This window comes from Gossypium arboreum, unplaced genomic scaffold (genome assembly GCF_025698485.1).
Source record: "Gossypium arboreum isolate Shixiya-1 unplaced genomic scaffold, ASM2569848v2 Contig00663, whole genome shotgun sequence".
Classification (NCBI taxonomy): domain Eukaryota; kingdom Viridiplantae; phylum Streptophyta; class Magnoliopsida; order Malvales; family Malvaceae; genus Gossypium; species Gossypium arboreum.
This window is the reverse complement of record NW_026440777.1, coordinates 15,553-41,141: the sequence shown is the minus strand read 5'-3', so window position 1 is coordinate 41,141 and position 25,589 is coordinate 15,553. Positions and strand designations below refer to the sequence as shown.

The 25,589-nt window shown below is 32.2% G+C and overlaps 3 protein-coding genes across 3 annotated transcripts; all 3 read left to right on the top strand.

The window, feature by feature from the left end:
• The first annotated feature begins 3,305 nt into the window (after positions 1-3,305).
• Positions 3,306-7,199, top strand: LOC108451555 (probable disease resistance protein At4g27220). The gene is given in 4 exon segments (XM_053025019.1): positions 3,306-4,836; positions 4,839-5,116; positions 5,118-5,379; positions 5,493-7,199. Coding segments are annotated over 4 exon segments (2,955 nt in total). The 5' UTR covers positions 3,306-3,965; the 3' UTR covers positions 7,037-7,199.
• Positions 7,200-21,087: 13,888 nt separating this feature from the next.
• On the top strand, positions 21,088-23,055 carry LOC128289209 (probable disease resistance protein At1g52660). Its single transcript, XM_053025018.1, has 3 exons — positions 21,088-21,284; positions 21,817-22,958; positions 23,051-23,055. Exons 2-3 carry the CDS (start codon positions 21,827-21,829, stop codon positions 23,053-23,055), a joined length of 1,137 nt encoding a protein of 378 aa, XP_052880978.1. The 5' UTR covers positions 21,088-21,284; positions 21,817-21,826.
• Positions 22,988-25,523, top strand: LOC128289210 (disease resistance protein At4g27190-like). The gene is made up of 2 exons (XM_053025020.1): positions 22,988-23,894; positions 25,259-25,523. The coding sequence occupies exons 1-2, from the start codon at positions 23,096-23,098 to the stop codon at positions 25,318-25,320; spliced, it is 861 nt and encodes a 286-aa protein (XP_052880980.1). The 5' UTR covers positions 22,988-23,095; the 3' UTR covers positions 25,321-25,523.
• Positions 25,524-25,589: the final 66 nt, after the last annotated feature.

The window sequence follows — 25,589 nt, the reverse complement described above, 5'->3', positions numbered from 1 at the left end:
GTATACACATATAATAATGGTTAATATGATTATGAAAACATGATATTAAAACTATTAATGATGCTATATATATATATATATATATATATATATATATATATATATATACTGTGTTAAAATACGTACATCATATAAATATTAAAAACATATACACGAGATAGTAAAAACATTAGAGCGTATATATACATGACATGGATAAAGATACAATATTAGAAAGATACATATAGGTAATATATATATATATAAAACATGTATATATATATTATAGTATTAAAATATTTACATAGTATACACCTATTAGAAATAATAATAATATTAAAAAAACAACTATTAATATTACATAAATATACACATATACATATATATATTTAAAAAAACGTAATAATAATAGAATATGCATGTACTATATATACATATAATATAGTTATTAAGAAAATATATACAATATATAATATTAAGAATATACACAATACATATGGTATTTAAAAATATAGTATTAAAAAACATAATTTATACATCTAAGTATTGATTTTAAAAAATACTAACAATAGTAAAATACTAATAAATAATAGTAATAATAAGAGCGTTAAAAGAGAATATGTACAAGGAAAATAATAAAAGAAAATTAGTAATGCTATACATACATAGACATAATATAAAAATATTAAAATAAAGTAATTAGAAAATAATACTATGTACTAAAAATATACATACACATAAAAAATATACACTAATAATAATAATAATAATAAATATAGTAATAATATCATTAACAAAAACAAATATAACATAATAAAAATATTGAAATAAAGTAATTGAAAATAATACCATGTATAAATATATATATATATATATATATGTACATATATAATAAAACATACACTAATATTATATATAATAATACTAGAAATAGTAATAACTAGTAATAATAATACATTAAAAATAATAATATGTTAATAACCAGAATATTAATAATAACAATAATAATAATAGAAATAATAGTATTAATAATATTAGGAATGATAATAACAATATTAAAAAACGAAAATAAAATCAAGAAATAAATAAAATGAAAAGGACTAAAATTGAATTAAAATCAAAGTTTTGGTAATTTAAAATAAGAGATAAACAAGAGGATCTATTTGAAGGCGTGCAACTAACGAGAGGGTCAAATAAGCAATTTACCGAATACTTAAAACAACATCATTGATTGGAGGACCAAATCAAAAGCACAATAAATTACAAGGCCAATTTAGAATAAATAATAACCTGATTGCAAGGTATTGAAAACGCGAAGGACCGGCATAATTAACCCCTAAGAGCAAAAACGCGGATCTGAGTGGGTAGGGTCTGGTCGACCCGACCAGAGGCAAAAACGACGTCGTTTGTGCCACAGGTTTTAAGGCCAAAACGGTGCCATTTTCGATCCGTATAAATACCCTAAAAATCAGAAAAAAATTCATTTGAAGCCAAAATTAGAAAAAAAAAGGGAGAGAGGGAGAGCTGAGCGATTTTGACCATGGCCATGGGTCATTCACCGATCCGATCACCGAACTGTCATGCCGGAACGAGCCATTTAACTGTGATGGTAGGAAAAAGGTAATTTTATATATATATTTTTATTTTTATTATATATTTTTATTATGTTTTTTAGTTTACATATATGTTAAATATAGGAGTATAGATCTAGAAATAAATGAAAATAAAAGAATCAATCACCTTAAATTTTGATATCGGGATTTTTGGTCGCTCGATTGATATTACCCCTTTGTATTTTGAATCACTGCTTGTGTATATATTGAAATCTAACCTATGTATTGATTTTTCCCTGAATATTCGAAAAGAACAAAAACACTAAAAAAAGAAGGAACCCCTTTTCTATGGTTTCCATTCGGTTTTTATATCTGATTTGTTATACTGTCTGTTTCTCTTTTTGGTTGCTATTGCGTGCTCTGTTTGCTGTGCAGGTGGTGGGTGAACGGTGGAGGTGACTACGGGGCAGGTGGCGCCAGGGGATGGGGTTGCAGTGGGCAGGTGGTGGCAGAGGCAAGTGGGGAGTTAGGGTTTCGGGATTGGGCTTGGTCATTGGGCTAGGTTGGTTTAGGTTAGTATTGGGCTGAGGGTGTAAAATGGGTCTGTTGGGTAGGTTTGGGTAGTGGGTCTGGTTGTAATTGGGTTTAGGTTATTGGGCTCCGGGTATGGGTTTGAAAATGGGTTAAGGGGTATGGGTAATTGGTATTTAGATTATTGGGTTGGGCAAATTGGGTGTATTGAGCATTTGAGGCCCGAGCGAGAATCGGATTGTACAATATTAATATTAATAATATTAATTAAAAATATATTAAAATTCAAATTAGATATAAATTTACCGCATTTATTTATTGAATATTTTTATGAATCATTATCGATATATATAAATATATATATTGTTATGAATATTACAAGTATAATATATATGTAATCTAAAAATGCAACTAATTTTCTACTTTCATGTTTTTTTTGTCAATAAATATGATAAAATACTAAAAATATAATGTTTAAGTAAAAACTAAAACAACCTACTGAAAATAATTTTTATATGACTCTATTAAAGCAAAACTAACAGTTGCTGAGAAACAAGTTAAATGCTTGGAAGAAGTGATTAAAGGAGTGGCCACTTCTTCAAGCACTGCGATAATTAGAATAAAATAGAGGATAACAAAATTTGTTTATGCAAATTGATTTTCCTATATATGAGTCTAGCTTAGTGAGAAGTTTTCACTATCTTTAAACAATTATCACAAATGCACTCTCACAAATAATGTTCCTCACTTGAATAAATTAATGGCTCTTTATATCTCATACATAAACCTATATAAGCCTCTCAATTATATAAAGTTTTTCAAGACTAGCTAACACAATAAATGTTTATCGCAATCTCTAATAAACAATTGCTGGAAAAAATCTAGATTAAAAATGATTTTTTATCACAACGAAAAATTAAAATTTTTAAAAATCAAACCAGTTTATGATATTTATAACAATAAAATTTTCAGAAACTATGTATATGTTTTGTGCAAGACAGATCCTAGATGTTCCCGACTTTCAATTGAACAACCTTCTCTGCTATTCTCATATCACAAATTGCTTTAAGTGGGGGCTTGAGCAATCTCGAATCAAGACAGCAAAGAAAAAAGCTAAAAGAAAAAGTAATAAAATAGGATTTCTTACTAATAATTCTGCCTTTGTGGAACCTACCACTGACTTCATAATGTGCCTGTTTTTATCTTCACTTTCTTCTTATTTCTTACTTATTTCTTACCCACAACATTCTTTCTTCTTCACTGCTTTTAATTTGTTTCGATCTCCAAGGTCTATCACAAGTTTTATGCATACAGTCAAGGTAATTTTCTTTCATTTGCTTAATTCATGACATGCTTTTCTTTGCTTTTGATTATCTGCTACTGTTATAGCAGCTAGTTTTGTAAGATAGTCAAGGAAGTCAACTTCACTGCTTCGTTTTCAGTTCTAATCTCTCAACACTTTTCATCCCCTAAGTCAGCTAATAAGATCTGAAGCCATGATTTCCTCTACTGATTATCAACAGTTTTAGATTTTAAGATAGGATGACCAGCAGACATAATCTACTATAGATAGAAATTAATACAAAAGAGCTACCCAGAAGCAATATAATGTTGAAATCTCAGACTGTTGAACATTTTACCTCTTAATATTCTGTAATGAACTCTTGCACACTTGAATCTAGCATTTTATATACATTGAGAGCTTGATTCTGGTGACCAGAATTTCATCATGTTTCTGTCTGCCACCCATCCATAGCTCCATCTAATAAAGGCCATTGCTTGAAACTTGCATTCATGTTTCCTTTTCATGCTTACACAGACATATCAATACTTCATCCAATACATTCACAGATTTTCATTATCTGCTACTGTTATATATGATTGCATTGCAGGGACATAGCAATGGAGTACGTAGAGCCTGTTGTTGGCATTGCAAATTGTCTCGGAACTCCTGTTTGTAAATACTTGCAATATCACAGAAAGATGAACGATTATGTGAGAAACTTCAAGAGGATGAGAGATGAATTGAATTGCAAAATGGAAGATATAGAGCTGCAATTGAAAGCAGAGCTTCTTCGTCCTCTGGGGAAGATACCAAAGAAGGGAGTTGAAAATTGGTTGAAAGATGTGAAAGAGATGATTAGGGAAGCACAAGTTGTTGAAAACAAAGTCAGGAACGGGAGATATCTCTGTCGTGCTTGCAACGGGAAGCTGGTTGATGAAAAGACTCGAGAAATGAAGGGATTTCTTGATAAAGCTCCTAATGCCTCTGAAGGTCTCGCCATTGATGGTTCAAGTGCTGGGTTGCCGCTGCCAACATCAGAACTAGTTGGAGAGGAAGCTGTTAGAAATGAGATTTGGGCATGTTTGATGCAGGAGGAGGTGAGCAAGATTGGGGTTTGGGGGATGGGCGGTGTGGGTAAAACCACTATCATGAAGCACATCCACAATGATCTTTTAAAGCAACAAAGATTCGAAAGGGTAATCTGGGTTACCATATCAAAGGAGTTCAATGTAATGAAGGTACAAGATGATATTGCAGGTGCTTTGAAGTTGAAGGAAGATTGGCCCAGAGAAGGAGACAAGCTCAGACGAGCAGCAATCTTGTCAGAAATGCTGAAGAACGCAGGAAAACATGTTCTAATCCTAGATGATGTGTGGGATAAAGTCTCTCTAGAGGAAGTTGGGATCCCCGAGCCGAGTGGCAGCAATGGCTGCAAGTTGGTGTTGACAACCCGTTCAGAGCATGTCTGTAAGTATATGGGTTGTAAGGTGAAGCCCTTTCAGAAGAAGAGGCATTGATGCTATTCTTGAATAAAGTTGGACCTAACATAGTTCAAAGTCCAACTATAATGCCTACTTTGAAGCTTGTTGTCAAGGAATGTGTGGGTTTACCTCTTACAATTGTCGTGGTATCTGGTACCATGAAAGGAGAAGATAACCCTCGTATTTGGAAAAATGCACTCGGGGAATTGAAAAAGAGAATAGGGAAAGTGGAAGGAGTGGAAGCTGAGGTAATCGAGCGCTTGAAATTTAGCTTCGATCACTTAAAAGGACAAGCAAGCGAAAGATTGTTTTTTGTATTGTACAGTGTATCCCGAAGATTTTGAAATTGAAATGGATGAACTAATTGAGTGCTGGATTGAAGAGGGATTCATAGATGATATGGGTACAAGACAAGAAATGAAAGACAAGGGCCTTACTATTTTGAAGAAGTTAGAAGATAACTGCTTGTTGGAAAATATTACCGATGAATTTTATCAACCTGGCATAAAGATGCATGATGCAGTGAGAGACATGGCACTGTCGATCACAAGTATGAATCCTCGATATATAGTACAAGCAGGCTTGCAATTAACAGAAGGCAATGGAGTCCAGATATTGAGAAAGTATCGCTTATGTATAACTCCATAACGGAATTTCCTGCAGATGTGCTGCCCACAAAATGTCAACTGCTCACAACCTTGTTATTGCTGGGGAACCCTGTAAAGGAAATCCCATATTCTTTATTCATGAGCATGCCTTGTCTTAGTGTTCTCAATTTGTCCTTTACAAAGATCGAGAGTTTACCAAATTCCATCTCTGAACTAAAGAACCTCACAACATTGTTGCTTGGTGGCTGTCATGAATTAAGAGATCTGCCATGTCTTTCGATGCTTCAAGAATTGAAGAAGTTGGTTCTTTCTGGGACTAAAATTGAGGAAGTCCCTGAAGGCATGGATATGCTAATAAAGCTAAGATATCTTGATCTTGGAGTGTCCACTCTGAAAGAGATACCCGCTGGACTTTTACCAAAACTTGTTCACCTTCAGCACTTGAGTTTTTTTGTGAACAATAAAAAAATAAGTCTAAAAACAGAGGAGATAGAACCATTGAAGAAGTTGGAGTGCTTAACCGGACGTTTCAAAGACATCAGTGAATTCAATAAGTTCATCTCCTCAATGCAACAAAGTAAGAAAAATCTAATCAAGTACTATTTACAGTTGGGCTCATATATTATGGGTTGTGGAAGAGATAAAACAGTAACAATTGGAGGGGTCCACAATTGGGAAGGTGAGTTAATTATGCACCCAATTGAAATTCAACAGTTGAATATTACTCACTGCGACTATTTGAGAAGCTTAGTCCATGATAATTCTTCCTTCGAAAATGCGATTGACTTGAGGGTTTGTAGGATTTGGTTTTGCAAAGAGATAGAATGTGTTGTTTCCTTGTCCTCTTTTGCCTCTTCTTCCGCTCATCCATTTCAGAGCCTCGAGGTGTTGGAACTTCAAGCTCTGCCAAAGTTGAGTGCCCTTATTATGAAAGATGCAGGAATTGGTTCAGCAACAACATCAACATTGGCTCCGTCTGCCACCTTTTCCCATCTTAAGCAAATTGATGTATACGGATGCTCGAGTATGAAGACGTTGCTTCCACAATGGTTGCTTCCAAACCTCCAAAACCTGGAAGAGATATCAGTGGAGAGTTGTGATGAGTTAGTAGAAATATTGGGAGCAGAAACATCAGAAGTTGAAGAAAAAGGAAGTGATGCATTAATCAAATTCCATCTTCCCAAATTGAGAGAATTGAAACTATGGATATTACCTAATTTGAAGAGCATTTGCAGCAAAAGTGGAGTAATGGTTTGCGATTCTCTCCAATTTATCTTAGTTCGTGGTAGCTGTAATAAACTGAAGAGAATTCCTCCATTTGTTCCCCTTGTTGGCAATGGGCAGCCATATGCATATGCTCCACCTTCTCTTAACATCTTCTCAAGCACAGAATGGTGGGAATCGTTGGAGTGGGATGACCATCCAAACTTTGAAAATGTTCTACAACCCCTTTGGAAGTTTAAGGTATCAATGATTTATAGTTTAGTTTATTTTGTCTTCTTTTATAAACCTAAGTTCTCCATATTAATAAAATTTCAGGTAAATGTTCGGGAGGAAGAGTGCATAAAAAGAAGAGCATTGAGAATGAGGCAACAGTAAATAAGAAATCAAACTGTCTCCACTTTTTAAACACTTTTCCTCAAATACCATTCCTTCTATGTTCTGTGATTCTTCTCTAAAATATATATTTAAAATATATATGTACTTCCCAAAATAACCTTCTATATATTCATATTTATAATTATAACATTTAAGTTATAAACTTATTTTAATATTATGATATCGAATCAAATATTATTATGGTCTTTTACCACATGCAACACTAGTCTATTATTTCGTAAATTTTAATAAATTTTAAATTTTATATAAAAATATATATACACAATAGAAGTTGGCTATAAATCTCTCCATATCTTGAGTCGGTCCAACTCAAATTCAATTTAAATAATATAAAATATTTTTAAAATTAAACTTAATTATAAAAATATATATAATTATTAATATAAAATTATTTTTAAAATATTTTTGCATAGGAAAGTAGAATTTTGGATCAATCAAGTTAGGCCGAAAACGGGCCTAGGCTTGAAAAAGTATTAAAACTTAAAATAGTATTAAAAATTATTTTACACAAATGATAATGTGTGTTACTTAAAATATATTTTATTTTTATTAATATTTTAATTAAATATAAACATTATAAAAATAAAATATATTAATCAAAATGATTCAAGGTGAGGCAAAACTACGATCTAAGTTTTATTTACAATAAAAGTTAGGAAAGTATTGTAAAAAGACATAATATTCTTTAATTTTCAATACATACAATCTAGAGAAATTTTGGAGGGTTTAAAACAATTATCCTCATTTTCTCTCACTTTATTTATTTTAAAATTTTTATTTACTTTTATTTAATTTTTTATTTTATAATTTTCTAAAATTTTAAAAATAATTTCAAATTTTACCATTTTCTATATTATCAAGATTAAATTGACTGAAAGTAGAAAATTTGAGACTAAAATTGTTATTATACTAATTAAAAAGTGTCACTTAATAGTCGAGTGATAAAAAAATACAATTTTAAAAATAGTAATATCAAAATTGTAACTTTTTTAGTTAAGTGACCAAAATAAAAATTCCTATAGTTTAATGACTAATAGAGTAACTTTTTTGATACAATAACTCGACTATTCCTAAAAAGGTGAACACCGACCAACGACAACTTAAATTTAGTAATGTAACTTATTAAGAAATTTATACATAAATAATTACTTATTTTAACTTAAATAAATTTATTTTTGAGTATGTCAAATATAGATTTTAACTAGTATGCAACGTGGAAATTAATAATTTTAAATACTCATTTTAAAAATAATATATATATATATATATATGTATTACTTTTGTTTCATTATTATATTAGATATAAACTGTAGATTCGCACTTTTCATATAAATCAATCACTTTAAATATAATAGTTAAACATTAAAAAAGACATCAATTTATTATTAATCATATAAATAAAATCACTTTATAATTTTTAAGGATTATATTTTAAGAAAAATTAATTCACATATTCGCAACTTAAATTTTATAACTATGTATTCAAAAGTGTGGCCGCCCATTACTGCAAAAGAAGTTGAATACAGTAGCAGGGCGGAGGATACATGTAATAATTAGTTAGGATTTTATATTATTATGTGTTGTTTTATTTTGGTTTTGGTTATTGGTGTCCTTATAGGTACATCGCATATTAGGAGTTGTGGACTAGCGACTATCCTAATCCCTACATTCAAGCTTTAAATCATGGGAATTTATCTCTCTTTTTTATTATATATTTTTAAATATTGAGTACAATGTTTGATTTAAGTGTGGGGAGATTTACAATGCTTTTATGTATGTTTTTCTACTTTAAATAATTAGTGTAAACTATCTCGTTAATCACTTTAAATAGTGGTTGTTTCTATTTTGGTTATTCTAATTTTTTCTATAAAAAATTTAATTAAATTAGTCACTCTATTATTGAATGGTAACAGAAAAAACTAAAACGGTGCATTTTCACATATTGTTTTGAGTTGAATAAAGTAGGAATGATCCCTATTTAGAGTAATTAATTGGTAGTTGCCCTAATTTTAGAGTGACTAACATGGAAATGCACAACTAACATTTTGTTACCATTTAATGATGGAGTGATCAATTTGAACAATTTCTTTTTCAGGTAACCAAATTAATAAAAAAAATTTGGAGTAACCAAAACAGAAACAACCCTATTTAGAGTGACCAACGATAGTAATTTACCCTAATAATTATTGATCAAGTTATAAAATTTTCATGGTTTTGCATGTACATAGTAAAGTCTTTGATTTGAGGACATCAGATACGATTGCAAAGTAAAGAGCATGTGAGTTTATGTAATTGGATATGATTTCAAAGCATTTCCATGGTAGATTGTAGATGGACTTTGGATACTTCTCTTCCTTGTCATATTCAAAATTTGTAATGAAATTTCTAATAATTTTATACTTACAAATTTTAATATTACTATAACTTAAAAGTAAATTGTTACATCAAAGTTGTTAAAATTTTTATATTTTCATTAATTCATTTTGTAATTTTATTTTGGTTAGAATATGGTGTTAGTCCTTGTACTTTATAAAATTTTAGATTTAGCCCATGTGTTTAAAAATTTAAAAAAAATTAAATCTTCCTATTTTTTTAATTTAAAAACCTCAATCTAATCATTAAAATCCTCGTATTTTCTATCAAAATTTGTTAATTTGACATGTTAATTAAATCATCCTCACATGATGTAGAATATCATTGACAGAAAATAAATGTGTTAATTTGATAAATTTCAATTGAAACTACCATCAACAATAACAATTGGACTAGGATTTTTAAATTGAAAAAGGAAGAGAATTAAATTTTCAACTTTTAAAGTATAAGGACTACATTTCCAATTTTATAAAAATACAAGGATTCATATCAAATATTTAATAAGGTTATATTGTTGAATCATTTTCGTTGTTAAAAAGTGTCTACACTTTTATAGATAAGTATATTATATATATATATATTCAAAGTTTCTTTACTTCAAATATAATGCACTCCTAGTCAAATACCAAATACAAATACAAAGATGGGCGAATCCAGAAATTTGTCTAGGGAAGACAAAATTGAATTATACAATTTTCAAATGTCAAAATATAGATTTTATTGTGTATTAATTTATGATTTCATTACTTTTGAAGGACTAAATAGAATTTTTCTTGATAGACCAAAGCGTAATTTTATCCTATATTAAGTTATAATTTGATCATTTATAAGGGCCGATATTATAATTTTCCATTTTGAGGGGTAGAGTCACTGCTCACCCTTTATATTTGCCTCTCGAGTACAAATATATGTTCAATCAACTACAATATAGAAATAAACTAGTACAAAGCATAGTGAGCGAATAACCAAAAAACCAGACAAAACTAAGAAAGACAGACAACCCCATCTATAGGGTTTTTACAAATATGGTATAAAAAATTATTATATATGAAAATAGGTTGTCGATAAATTATTTACGAAAATGGGTTACTCTTTTTAGTCGCGCCTACGATAGGCGCGACATATTATTATTAATAAATTTTTCTAATATTTATTATTATTATTATTATATTTTAAAAATTTTGGGTTAAAACGGTCGTCCAGTGACTGTAGGCGCCACATGTGGTGCACGATCTTGGCGCCACACCTGCGAACCTCATTGACCGTGCAGTGAAGCGGTGAAGAATGTGAAGCAATGAAGAATGTGAAGTAGTGAAGAAAGAAAGAAGAAAAATTTAGTAATTTTTATAATTATTTTAAAATTAGATTGTTAGTAATTTAGAATTATTTGATAATTTTTTGTGTTTGTAATTATTTTAAAATTAATTTATTAATAATTTAAGATTATATATTCTAAATTATTTTGTTTAGTTTAATAATGTTAAATTTATTTTGTTAAATATTTTGTTATAAATAATTTGTAATCAGAAAAGAAAATAATTTAGAATTTTTAGAAATCAAGAGACTAGAAAATTGAAAGTAAAAGAGATTGAGAATAAAAATTAGAAAAGACGGACAAAATTGAATGGAAAAAGATGATATTGGTGAAAGTAGTATTAGAGTGTGAGGGCAATAAAATTTGTAAATGTTGGTGCAATAAAATTAATTTCTAAAATGTTATTTTTAGTAGTGTATTATTGTATTGTGATTTTTTTGATAATGTATTTTAAAAAATATTTTATAGCTATTTTATTAGTAATTTATGATTAGTTTATATAGTGGTTTTATTGGTTTTTACCTATTTGGTATAAAAATTTATTATATCTGAAAATAGGTTTTAATAAAATCTGAGTTGAGCCTCTGAGAAGGCACCACATGTCGCGCCTACGAAAAACTCAACATGTCGCTAGTCGGGTAGGGGCAACATGTGGTGCCTCCTCGTTAAGCGCAACCCATTTCCCTATATATACCCCCACGGGAAAGCATGAGCAAAAAAATTAGTAAAAAAATTAATAGAAGTAAAAAGAGAGAAAGAAGAAGGGAAGAAAGGAAAAGAAGAAAAAACAATGTATTTTAATTTATTTATTTTAAATAGAATGTAGAAATTTGTTAGAAATTTTATTATTTAATGTTATTTTGTTAGATAAATAATTTTGTTTGTTAGGTTTTGAATGAAAAATTTTGCATCAAATATTTTGAAAATTGTGAGAATTTTGAACTTTTTTAACAGATCCATATTGAAGATGGAGAACAAATTTTTCGTATCGTTTATTTCGATGGAGAAATTTTGACAACAAGCGTCGGATGTATATTTGAATGCATAAACAAGTTGCAATGAGATTTAATATAAATATCTCGTTTGATGATATGAAGGAAAAAATTAGTGAAAAAATTTATAGACGTTGTGGGAGAAGGATCTCGAAAATTTTTTACAAGTTTCCAGTTTCGATGGATCCCATAAAATTCACCGAAATGGAACTTGTAGACGATGAAGATGTGGAGACAATGCTCGCTCTTTACTGCCATAGCAACCAAAATGCACCGATTCACTTATTTGCTGAGTTAGCTATTGTGGAGTCAACAGAAGAGCCAACTCCATTAGGTGAAGAAGATGGACCTCAAGAGCGTGTATGGTGGTCCCGATATCATCGTTGGTAGTCAATCAACTACACGTGGGATCGACATTGATCTTAATGCTACACTCGAGACTGATGTGAGTGGTGATGATGTATACCGAAGTAGTGATCCTTCTGATTATGAAGTCGATATTGATAGTGATCGCAACTGGATGATGTCCCAGATGATATTGACGATGAAGGCGTGAACGATGATGGAAACATTAATGCGTATTTTGTAACACCCCGAAACCGTGGCAGTCACCGGGGTCGAACACGAGGTGTTATCTGGCTTAGTTCATCACTTATACAGCTCAAACAATTTATTTAAAACTCCCAGACAGGCTGTCAATCTGCATTATAGTCACTTAAAAATTCGTATCTTGAGTTCTGAAACTCGAAATCCAATTCCGAAAATTTTTCCTGAAACTAGACTCATATATCTATCTATTAAAATTTTTGCACAATTTTTGGTTGGTCCAATTAGTACAGTTTATTAGTTAAAGTCTCCCCTGTTTTAGGGTTCGACTACTCTGACCTCTGTGTATTACGAACCAGATATCTCCCTGCAAAGAGATTCAATGACTATGAAGTTTGTCCCTAATAAAATTAGACTCAATAAGGAATCTGTAAATATAAAGTATGACTTCTAATTATCTTTGTAGAATTTATGGTGAATTTCCAAATTCGGAATAGGGATCCAGAAATCGTTCTGGCCCTGTTTCACAAGGTTTTAAATATCTCATGCAATATAGCTCATATACTTGTTTTACTTCTTCCATGTGAAAATAGACTCATCAAGCTTCGATTTCATAATTTATTCATTATTTAATTCCATTTCTACTATTTTTAGTGATTTTCAATTTCACATCACTACTGCTATCTGCATCTATTATTAGAGTAAATTTTACCTATTAGAGTAATTTAACATACATATCACCAAGTATGATCATGACTAGCCATACCAAAGGCTAATCATTTCCAAGCATTTCCTTACTACTCAATAACCATATCATGAGTGTAACACGGAAATGATTAGCCATGACAAACGGCATAATAATCAAATAGACTTTAACTATTACTTATAACTAAGTATCATAAGACCAAATCCAACTTAACATTTATGCCATTTTCGCATGGCTAAAAGTATACATACCAAAGTTCAAACAAAACATAATAGCCTATACATGCCGAAATGTTCTCTTAGGCCAACTAAGAAGAAGATACCAAAAAGTTGCAAGCTGGTGTGATGACTTTGACGATGGTCCGAACACGCAAAATGGGTCAAGGAAATCTAAATAGAAAACAAACAAACACACAAAATGAGTATTCAACCCAGTAAGTCATAAGCAATAATATACATATCGTTGATATGAGATTGCGGGAAAAATAATATAAGATCAACCAATTTCAGTCATGCTGGATTATGTTACATTCACATATTTTACTGACCCGACCACAGGCCAAAGCTTGCTATCAATCAACTATCATACAATCAAACGCTTTAAAACCTTCTCTCAATTTATAGAACAATGTCAAAGTATATACACTCATGCATATTCATTTCATGCCTCATTTTGATATTTCAGTTAATAGCACTAACACTATATGCTTTCCATATGCTATTTATACCATCAACTGAATTCGCACACATAGTGCATAAAGATTTTCGCACACATAGTGCCATGATACACCGCACACTTAGTGCCCCAAAAGTTCAATCACGTATTAACATTTAAATCAGCACACATAGTGCCTTTCAGCTTCGCACACTTAGTGCCAGTATCGATTCCTCATAGTAAAACAATTTACTTAACTTAATTGGCACATACGGCCACAATTATAAATGCATATACAATCAATCTCATAAAAACTTATGGACTTACTTTACATCGGATGAAATGATTCCCAAATGACTATTCAATATTCTTTGCTTTGCCTTTACTTGATTCTCCTCCCTTGGATTCTTGAGCTAAAATAAATGAATTTATTAGTTTAATTACTTCGCAAAAATACTCATATCTATATGAATTTAATGATTCCATTTCTTCTTACAACAATCCTTGTTCAAGACATCAAGGTTTCAACTAATATTTATATTATGCCATAAAGCCGAATGCATTATCACTTCCAAATAACATTATGCCAAATATAATTACACTCAATTATACATAAGTATGAGTCAAACTCAACTTTGAAAGCCAACCTCCTCATTTGGTCGATTTTAGAGAATCAAAGAAAATTTTATAATGTGCATACTATATAACCGAATGTGCAAGATTAAAATCGATATCACCTATGTACTTAACTACAATGCCGAATATAAAATTTTCAATGCAACATCAATTCTCGTCATAACATTATCTCGAATATGTTTACATTCAATTATATATATAATCATGAATCAAACTCAACATATAAGCTAACATTACTCCTTTAGTTGATTATATAAAATCGAGATAATATCACAAATGTGCTTATCTATATAACCGAATGTGCAAAAACTAAATTCACCATCACCCATATGCTTAACTGGATGGCCGAATATATAACATAATTATAATATCATTTTAAATTCATTTAAACACAAAATTTCATCTCATGAACACTTGACCGAATTTTTCCTAAACTAGCATAGTTTTACATCTATTTATAACATCATGTAAATCCACACATATCTACTTTTCTACCTAAATTTTCTTTCACCTTTCTACTATTTCCATTCACAACATCAAAAACACCATTCTCTTAGCTTTACCTTCCTCTAACCGTATGTCATTTAGTCACCTAATTAGGTAGAAAATTAACACACGGAATATAATAGACATTGGCTACTAACTAGATTTTTTACAAAATTTAATGAATTTATCATGAGTCTTACCTTAATCAACTCTTTAGGATGGCGAATGTTTAGAAATTTCCTTCATTTCTTTCCTTTAGCTTATGACCATGGCAAGAGGAAGAAGATGAACACTTTCTCTTTCCTTCCTCTTATTTTATTCATCTTTATTTTATTTATTTTGTTTAATTAACCTATTATCTAATATAAAATTGCTATAAATTCAACTTAGTGGAAGTGCATTATTGTTTGGTCGCCACTACTTGTCAATTTGGGTAAATTGACATGCAAACCCAAGCTTTCCCACATTGTTGTTATTTGATCTTTACAAATTGTCTATCATCTTTTCTAAGTCTCTCAACTAGGTCCTTTCAATTAATTCACATTCCTAAAGCTAATATTAAGCATTTAATTTCATACATTCACTATCGCACATAAATTTATGTAATTAAAACACAAAATAAATTTTGACTTCGGTAATGTGGTTCAAATCACATTCGACTAGGGTCTACTTAGGGTTGTCACATATTTAGTCGGGAACTAGATCCGTCGTATTGTGATACACAATAATCCTGGGCACACATGTCTCGAGATAAACCACGATCGGCGCATGTAGCCAAGTTTCGGAGTACCACGAAATACTACTGCTCACCGGATGGCCATATATTTTGATCCCGAGGAGTTGTTCGTGGGCGGAGATTGAAAGTAAGGAAGAGTGCGTGTTTGCCATTAAGCAAGATAGTATGAATATATCAATAGACTACAAAATCGTCGAGTCTCAACCGACATTATATATTGGAGAGTGTTGGAAGTCGTGAAGGCTACAATTGGCGGATCGAAATGCATTTATCCGAAGTCTCGAGAATAGGAATACGAAAATTTGTTGGGTCTCACATGTACTTCAACACGAATAACAGAAGATCATTGAAAACTTGATTCGAAAACTATATGTACATGCATCATGCCAATAGTTGAAGACATGCCGACCATTAAAGTTTCGGTATTAATTGCTAAAATGCAGGCACGATTCCAGTATCGAGTATTATACCGAAAGGCATGGATAGCTAAACAGATGGCAATGGAGCAATTGTACGAAAATTTCGATGCATCGTACAATGAGTTGCAGGGATGGATTGCGGCAATGAGGGAGTACGTACTGGGGACTGTCATTGAGTTGCAAACACGACTTTATTATGGCCCGGATGAGCAACAACAACCGGGTAAAAGAATTTTCCAACGGATGTTTTGGACATTTGATCCATGTGTGCGTGCATTTCCCCACTGTAAGCCATTTGTGCAAGTGGATGAGACATGGCTATACGGTAAATATACACAAATCTTACTTATTGCGATTGCTCAAGACGGAACAGAACGTGCTACCGATTGCATTTGCCATCGTGAGATAAAGAAAACATGGAGTCGTGGGAATTTTTTCTTACAAATCTGGAGGTATGTAATTAGTAATGATAATATTTGCATCATCTCCGATAGAAGGAAAGAATTAATTACCGCCATTAGGCGTTCTAATGTGCCATAGAGCCGTTTCCTGCATACGGCACATTACGGCTAACTTTCATTGAGATTATAAGAATGCAGATTGGAAGAGACAAGTTGTGAAAATGGGTAAAGAACAACCTTATCATTTCAATATATAACATACATTTTTTTTTGTGGCGAGACCTTAACTTAACTTATATCGTCTTAATACATACACGACTTCTGAGCTAGAACCACATATTTTTAACAGAGGATGACTCGGCTTGAGAGTGACATGGAAGGTCGACGGACACATCTTTCCGACAATGGTTGGGTAGCATGGAGCTATGGCAATGGGCTCAAAGTTTTGACGAGGGCTTTCCTTACGGTCAAATGATGACAAACTTGGTGGAGAGGATTAACGCTGTGTTGTTGAAAATGTGACATCTTCGATTTCATCTGTCTTTTCAGCTACATTCTATAGGTTGGCTACATTGATGCCAAGAATGGGTTAGCAACAAGTCAACTAGATGGAGGCATGACACGTGTTTGTCGAACATGTCAGGGATGCAATTGTTGCAAACCGTCGGATGGCGAGGTCGATGAACGTAGAAGTATATTCACGACGTAATGAAACGTTTCGCATTACAGAGACCATCGGTCGTCGACCCGATATTCCACCTAGGTCATACGGGGTTAATCTCTGAAATAGACGGTGCGATTGTAGGAGGTTCCTAACACTTCATTATCCTTGTGCACATGTTGTGGCAGCTTGTGCTAAGGTCTCGCTCAATGTAGATTAATTTATCGATAAGGTGTACACACTTGAATGCAAGTTGCGTGTATGGGAGAATGAGTTTCCGTGCTTCGACCTATCTACTTGAGAGGTTCCTCGAGGCGACCTTTGAGCTTATCCGGACAAAGGCTTACGTAGGAACCCGAGAGGTCGTCATAATCATCAAGAATCCGTAATGAAATGGACATTAGAGAGAAATCGACGGAAGTCTGTATGGAGTATGCTGATTAATGGTCACAATCGAATGTTGCCCACTCAAATTACCAAATTGGACAATCATTGCGATCGGATAGAAATTAAGATGTTGTTCATTACATGTTGCTTATTGCATATTGAAAGAAAAAGTATTGTCTTTTAATTTTAACTACTTGAAACTACCAAATGGATAATCATTCTCTTTTTATTCATATTATGTATTTCAACTAAGCAATTCTAAAATTCGCACTCAAATCCGATAATAAAATGCCAAATAAAAAATTGATAAATATAATACAAAAAATAATTTACATAAAATAAAGTAATTTACATAAAAAATAAAGTAATTTACAATACAAAACCCTTTAAAATTGATGGTTTGATGGTGTGGTTCTAGGGTATATCTTCGTGGAGCTCGACATTCACGTTGTGGGCGACTACGGTGATCAACATTCTCTTCATCCATATGTATGGGTGTGAGAACAACTCAAATGCCACTGATGAACTCGGTAGGGGTTAAAGAACGACCTTTGGATATAGGCCGGGAGAAGAGAATGGCGACGGATACGGCTCGGAGGAGCGAGTACGATGGTGGATATGAACTACTCCGGAGTGTAGCTCGGCTCTGCTCAGCTCGCTCGGGTCTACCTCCGGAGCTGGTGCATGATGCGGATCTGGAAGATGTTGCTCAATTCGTGTCGTATGAGTGGGGACTACCATCAACCGCCCACCAAATAAAAATGGTTTCCCCTTCTCATAGTACCATTGTAGGTATTGTGGCAAGGGCTGCAGATCCAAACAACGATCCATTTGAGGTACCCTACTAAACCGGTTGTTCCACATCGTAATATATTCTGAATGCTCATCTCCCCAATCAGTTCCATGCCTCCCCCTCCTATTTATACCATGTAGCTGTACATCCAATCTTACTGGTTGTGTCGGGATATATTGTATACAACTGAACTACCGGAATACTCGATTGCCATGATACCACTCCACCGTATGAAAATGGATAAGGGGTGCGCTAATGCACCATAGGTGTGAGTGGACGTGGGCATACGATGGAATAACAATTGTAACCGAGAATGAATATGGCATCCAAATGAACTGCACGATTCATAACATTTTATATTAACGCGGGTTAAGTGAGATAAAATAATAAAATAAAAATAAATTAAAAAACTTACTCCCTCTCCGAATGATTCTCGATCATCGACGGTATATCGGGCAAGTGTATGACCTCCGATACCCGGATTCGTGCTTCATCTATGAAAATAAATTGTTAGAACAATATAATCGAGAAAAGAGACAATTAATTGTTGTAACGCGTAAAGATTCATCACCTGTTAACGAGTGGAAATATATATGATTGATGACTAATGGATGACAAGAATGGCATCCGATAAAGAGCCCACGACTGCAAACAATATGAGGCATCCACCTATGTCAACCGCAGAGAGATCTGTCGTTCGACAAAGTTCACGGTACAAAATGGCTAACACTGCGGACCCCCAACTGTATGAACGCGTGTTATGCAAATTAGATAGCAGCAGTAAGCACATCAAGTGGACTTCACTGCCGTGTGTATCCGGCATGAGTACACCTCCTATAAGGTGCATAATATAAGCTTGCACTGCCTGCATAACCTCCAATTCAGTGGCAGTACTAGGCAAATATTCAAAATTGGCCTTTAGCCATGAAAACTTCAAGGTTTGAAATTTTCCCTCACTTGGCGAGCGTCCAAGTAAGTCATAGCAAAGGCGAGCAGGCCTGGAGATCAAACTTACGCCCGTGACCGCATTCCCATCGATAGGGAGCCCCAGCTGTAATGCAACGTCCTCTAGAGTGATTGTGCACTCCCATTGCGGCAAATGAAATGTGTGGGTCTCTGGATGCCATCGCTCGACTAAGGCGTAAATCAAGTCATGTCGTAGATTAAAAGTCCGGATCAATCTGCTGATCCAAACCCGCTAACTCTAAGAACGGTATTAGGCATTCATCCAATTTGAAATCCTACACTATGAATATGGCCTCCAATGCGCGGTACTCGACGACATTATTATATTAACGAAATAGTTAATACAATATAATTTCATTCAACAAATAATGTAATGTGAATATCAAATAAAATTTCATTACCATCTCATTAATGCTACTTGATATGTGATTAGTACTATCATCAATGAATCCATTTGTCACAAATCGCAATTAAAATTATATAACAACAAATTTAATCAAAATTTTAATCAATCAATAAAAATTATCAAATAAATAAATAAATTTATATAACCTAATCATTTTTTAAAATACATTATCAAATAAATCACAATACACTAATACACTACTAAAAAATAATTTTATTGCACAACCATTTTAAAAATTAATTTTATAATTCCCCATCATTTACAAAAACCATTCAATTCAAATCCGTCTTTTCTATTTTTTTCTCAATCTTTTTACTTTCGATTTTCTAGTCTTTAAACTTCTAAAAAATTCTAAATTATTTTCTTTATAGTTACAAATTATTTATAACAAAATATTTAACAAAATAAATTTAACATTATTAAACTAAACAGAATAATTTTAAATATAATCTTAAATTACTAATAAATTAATTTTAAAATAATTACTAACACAAAAATTTATCAAATAATTCTAAATTACAAATAATTTAAATGTAAAATAATTATAAAATTTACTAACCTTCTTCTTCTTCTTCTCTTTTTTTTTTTTCTCTTTTGCTTCTTTGCTCCTGCTCCTGGACGTAACAAACTTTGGGGAACCTTATATGGTCCCCCATTATTGTTTTTACAATTAAATTTCATCCCTCCCCAATTTAAGATGACAAGTCATTGGGAGGGTCATGAAATGACTATACGCCTGCAGGGTGTGGCGCCCCTGCCTCAGGAGCCACATGTGGCGCCTCACGGTCACGGGTAACCCATTTTTAACTTGGATTTTTTAAAATAATAATAATAATAATAATAATAATAAAATATTAAAAAAATTATTAATAAAATAATATGTCGCGCCTGTCAGGTAGGCGCGACTAAAAAAAGTAACCATTTTCGTAAATAATCTATCTGACAACCTATTTTCGTATATAATAATTTTTTTATACCATATTTGTAAAAAACCCCATCTATAACATATGTACCTATTAGAATTAATGCAATACTTGTTAGTATTTTCCAGAATTAATGCAATGTACGTTTCCATTGATTTTAAACCTCATATCTATCTTTAAAATTTTGATAGCAGATCAAAGGTTTTATGTATAAGTAATGAATTATTACATGTTTAAAGATGAGTTAGCTTCTGCCTCATTTTCTTCTTCATATTGTTAAATATTTAGCAAGAATGTTTTAAGTTTTAATTCGTAGATGTTTTTGTAGTGTGTGCTTAAATATGTTAGAAAATTTGTTTTTTTTTTTTTTCTGGAGTTATGCCTTTTTCTGGCTTCTCCAACGATGAATATTACTACAATTTAAATTAATTGGTTATTATAAACCATTAACTATCAAGTAAGACATACGCAGTAACGTTATTGCAACTGTTGATCACATGGGGTGCAACACCCCCTCCCAGGCATGTCTATGTTTATTACAAAAATAAAAAATTGAAATTGAAATACCAACAGAAGGGAATCCCATAGTTTCCCATTAATTATTATTGTTATTTAATCCCAACTATAGTGGCAGACAGCAAAGAAAAAAACTAAAAAAAAAGATGAGATTTCTTAATAATAAAAAAACTTTTGCCTGTTTTTATCTTCACTTTCTTCCTCTTCTTCTTCTTTTTGGCTATTGTACCCACAACGTTCTTTCTTCTTCACTGTTTTTAATTTCTTTTGATCGCCAAGGTCTATCGCTAATTTTCAAGCATCCAGCCAAGGTCATTTTCTTTCATTTGCTTCATTCATGACTATGCAATGATTGTTTTTTTATTATCTGCTAGCTTTGTAAGATAGTCAAGGAAGTCAACTTCACTGCTTCATTTTCACTTCTAATCTCTCAACACTTTTCAGCAACTAATTCAGGTAACAAGGCAATGATTTCCTCTACTGATTATCAACAGTTTTAGATTTTGAAGACATAATCTACTATAGATAGAAATTAATACCAAAAGAGCTACCCAGAAGCAATATCATGTTGAAATCTCAAACTGTTGAACATTTTACCTCTTAATATTCTGTCATGAACTGTTGCACACTTGAATCTAGCATTTTATATAGTTTGAGAGGTTAATTCTGGATATACAATGGTGACCCGAATTTCATCATGTTTCTGTCTGCCACCCATCCATAGCTCCATCTAATTAACGCCATTGCTTGAAACTTGCATTCATGCTTACACTGACATATCAAAAATCCAATACATTCACAGATTTTCATTATCTGCTACTGTTATATATGATTGCATTGCAGGGACATAGCAATGGAGTACGTAGAGCCTGTTGTTAGAATTGCAAATTGTCTCGGAACTCCTGTTTGTAAATATTTGCAATATCACAGAAAGCTCAATGGTTATGTGAGAAACTTCAAGAGGATCAGAGATGAATTGAATTGCAAAATGAAAGACATAGAGCTGCAATTGAAAGCAGAGCTTCTTCGTCCTCTGGGGAAGATACCAAAGCAGGGAGTTGAAAATTGGTTGAAAGATGTGAAAGAGATGATTAGGGAAGCACAAGTTGTTGAAAACAAAGTCAGTAACGGAAGATATATCTGTCGTGCTTGCAGCGGGAAGCTGGTTGATGAAAAGACTCGAGAAATGAAGGAATTTCTTGATAAAGCTCCTAATGCCTCTGAAGGTCTTGCCATTGATGGTCCAAGTGCTGGGTTGCCACTGCCAACATCAGAACTAGTTGGAGACGAAGCTGTCAGAAATGAGATTTGGGCATGCTTGATGCAGGAGGAGGTGAGCAAGATTGGGGTTTGGGGGATGGGCGGTGTGGGTAAAACCACTATCATGAAGCACATCCACTATGATCTTTTAAAGCAACAAAGATTCGAAAGGGTAATTTGGGTTACCATATCAAAGGAGTTCTATGTAATGAAGGTACAAGATAATATTTCAAGAGCGTTGGAGTCAAAGGAATATTTAGACAAAGAAGAAGACAAGCTCAGACGAGCGGCAATCTTATCAGAAATGCTGAAGAAAGCAGGAAAGCATGTTCTAATCCTAGATGATGTGTGGGATAAAGTCTCTCTAGAGGAAGTTGGGATCCCCGAGCCAAGTGACAGCAATGGCTGCAAGTTGGTGTTGACAACCCGTTCGGAGCATGTCTGTAAGTATATGGGTTGTAAGGTGATAAAAGTGAAGCCCCTTTCAGAAGAAGAGGCATTGATACTATTCTTGAGCGAAGTTAGACCTAACATGGTGCAAAATCAAACTTTAATGCCAACTTTGAAGCTTGTTGTCAAAGAATGTGCGGGTCTGCCTCTTACAATTGTCATCATAGCTGGTACATTGAGAGGAGAAGATGACCCTCTTATCTGGAAAAATGCACTCGGGGAATTGAAAGAGAGAATAGGGAAAGTGGAAGAAGTGGAAGCTAAAGTGATCGAGAGTTTGAAATTTAGCCGACCACTTAAAGGACAAGCAAGTGAAACATTGTTTTTGTATTGCACAGTATATCCTGAAGATTTTGAAATTTGGAAGGATAATCTAATTGAGTGTTGGATTAAAGAGGGATTCATAGATGATATGGGTACAAGACAAGAGATGAAAGACAAGGGCCATGTTATTTTGAAGAAGTTAGAAGATAATTGCTTGTTGGAAAATAATACCAATAAATATGGTATACCTTGCGTAAAGATGCATGATGCAGTGAGAGACATGGCATTGTCGATCACAAGTATGAATCCTCGATATATGGTACAAGCAGGCTTGCAATTAAAAGAATTACCAAAAAGGGGACAATGGAGTCCAGATATTGAGAAAGTGTCGCTTATGTTTAACTCCATATCAGAAATTCCCACAGATGTGCTGCCCACAAAATGTCAACTGCTCACAACCTTGTTATTGCTGAGGAACCCTATAAAGAAGATCTCATATTCTTTCTTCACAAACATGCCTTGTCTTTGTGTCCTCAATTTGTCCTTTACAAAGATCGAGAGTTTACCAAATTCCATCTCTGAACTAAACAACCTCACAACATTGTTGCTTTCTGGCTGTTCTGAATTACGATATCTGCCATGTCTTTCGATGCTTCAAGAATTGAAGAAGTTGGATCTTTCTGGGACTAAAATTGAGGAAGTACCTAAAGGCATGGATATGCTGATAAAGTTAAGGTACATTGATCTTGTAGTGCGCACTTTGAAAGAGATACCCGCTGGACTTTTACCAAAACTCGTTCACCTTCAGCACTTGATTTTTGATGTGGACAATGAAAAAACAAGTCTAAAAGCGGAGGAGATGGAACCATTGAAGAAGTTGGAATACTTTAAAGGATGTTTCCAAGACATTAATGAATTCAATAAGTTCATCTCCTCAATGCAACAAAGTAAGACATTAATGAATAATAGGTGAAGTCTAGGTGGATTATTTTTTGGGTATTGTCTCTCTTTGGTTATCTTCGATTATTTTCTTATTCCATTCTCTGTTGCATTCTTAGTTAAATTAGATTAGTAAATATAGATTAAAAACAATTACTCCAATTTATTGGCTAAATAATAGGAAGACGGTAATTACTAGTACTTTTAGTCCTCGTGGATATGATATTCCTACTCACCATAGCTATACTATTGTTCGATAGGTGCATGTAACGACTCATATTTCACGGGCACCGAAAAAGTGAATTTAGGGTCTCTGTCTTAGGAAAATGAGTTTGTAAATATTTATTAAAAATATTTACAAAGTTAATTATGGGTTGAATTAGATTTTGATTACGTGAATTTATTTTAATTAGAAGTAATTATTAAAAGGGCTAAATTGAATAGGCGTAAAAGATTAATTTTAAAATAGAGAAAAATAACAAGGGACTAAATTAGTAATTAAACCAAATTAGTGACATGTGTAAGATAGAGAATAAATACATGTGTATTTAAATTATTAGTACAAATGTATGTTATATATATATATATTTACTTATTTATTAAGTAAAAGATATTTACTTATTATTATTATTATTATTATTATTATTATAATATTTTATCTATTAAATGAGATAATGACAAATATATGGTGTGGGATTAATACATGTGTACATCTGTATAAAGACACATGTATTATTTTTATTTGTTATTGTATAGATATTTTATAATTAAATATTAATTAAGTAAATAAAATGAAATAAAGAATAAATAAAATAAAGAAACAAAAGAAAAAGAATAGAAAGTTACAGAGAAAGAAACGTGAAAGAGAGAAAGAAAGAAGAAAAGAAAAAGAAAAAAGGGAAAATTGAAGGTTAAGGGCTTAAAGCTTGATTGGTAAGTTGATTTAGTTCTTTTTCTTGTGATTTTTATGTGCATGGAATCCTAATTCAAAGTTCTACATGTATGAGGTTAATATGAAGAAAAATAATGAAGTTTTAGATGTTTATTTAGATGAATAATTTGAGGATTTATGGGTTAATTTGATAGAAATTTAAGTTAGAAGTGAAAAATGAGTGAATTGTTAAAAGAATTTTAAGTTAGGTTTAAGTGGGGACTAAATTGAAAGGAGCTCAAAAGTTATGTTTTATGATGAATTTTATGAGCTAGAATTTATTAATGAGATGATTAAATGAAAATATGAAGATTAAGTTAAAGAGAAAGATTGGTTACGGAAAAAAGATGAAATTGGAATTTTGTAAAAGTTTGATAGAAAGTGAAAATGTGATTTATGAATTAGTGTATTGATAAATTTTAATTGTATAATTGTTCGTAGCTAACGTAGCACTGGAACCGTCGTTGAATGAGAAGGCAATGGAAAAAGTGATCGAGGAATAGCTCGAGAAAAATATCGGTTTGTATTATCATAATTCAAGTTATTTCTTATTAAATGTTTAATTTTAATATATGTGTATGGAATTTGAATGTGAGGTAAGTAGTGATATTTGAATTGAATGGAAATTGAATTTGATTGATAAATGTATACATGTGTGAAATTGAATTGTATAATGATTTGTGGTGAATTTGAAATTGTGATTGAATTGTTATTGCGATGGATTTGAATTGAATGATTACGATTAACTGAAAGTGAAAGTGATATGAATATG

What these genes read in the sequence shown, in the direction of transcription:
- LOC128289209 (XM_053025018.1), top strand. Translation starts at nt 21,827, where the DNA reads ATGGAGTACGTAGAGCCTGTTGTTAGAATTGCAAATTGTCTCGGAACT.
- LOC128289210 (XM_053025020.1), top strand. Translation starts at nt 23,096, where the DNA reads ATGGGTACAAGACAAGAGATGAAAGACAAGGGCCATGTTATTTTGAAG. An exon ending in CATCTCCTCAATGCAACAAA is followed by an intron (nt 23,895 to 25,258) that starts GTAAGACATTAA and finishes AATTGTTCGTAG; the next exon opens with CTAACGTAGCACTGGAACCG.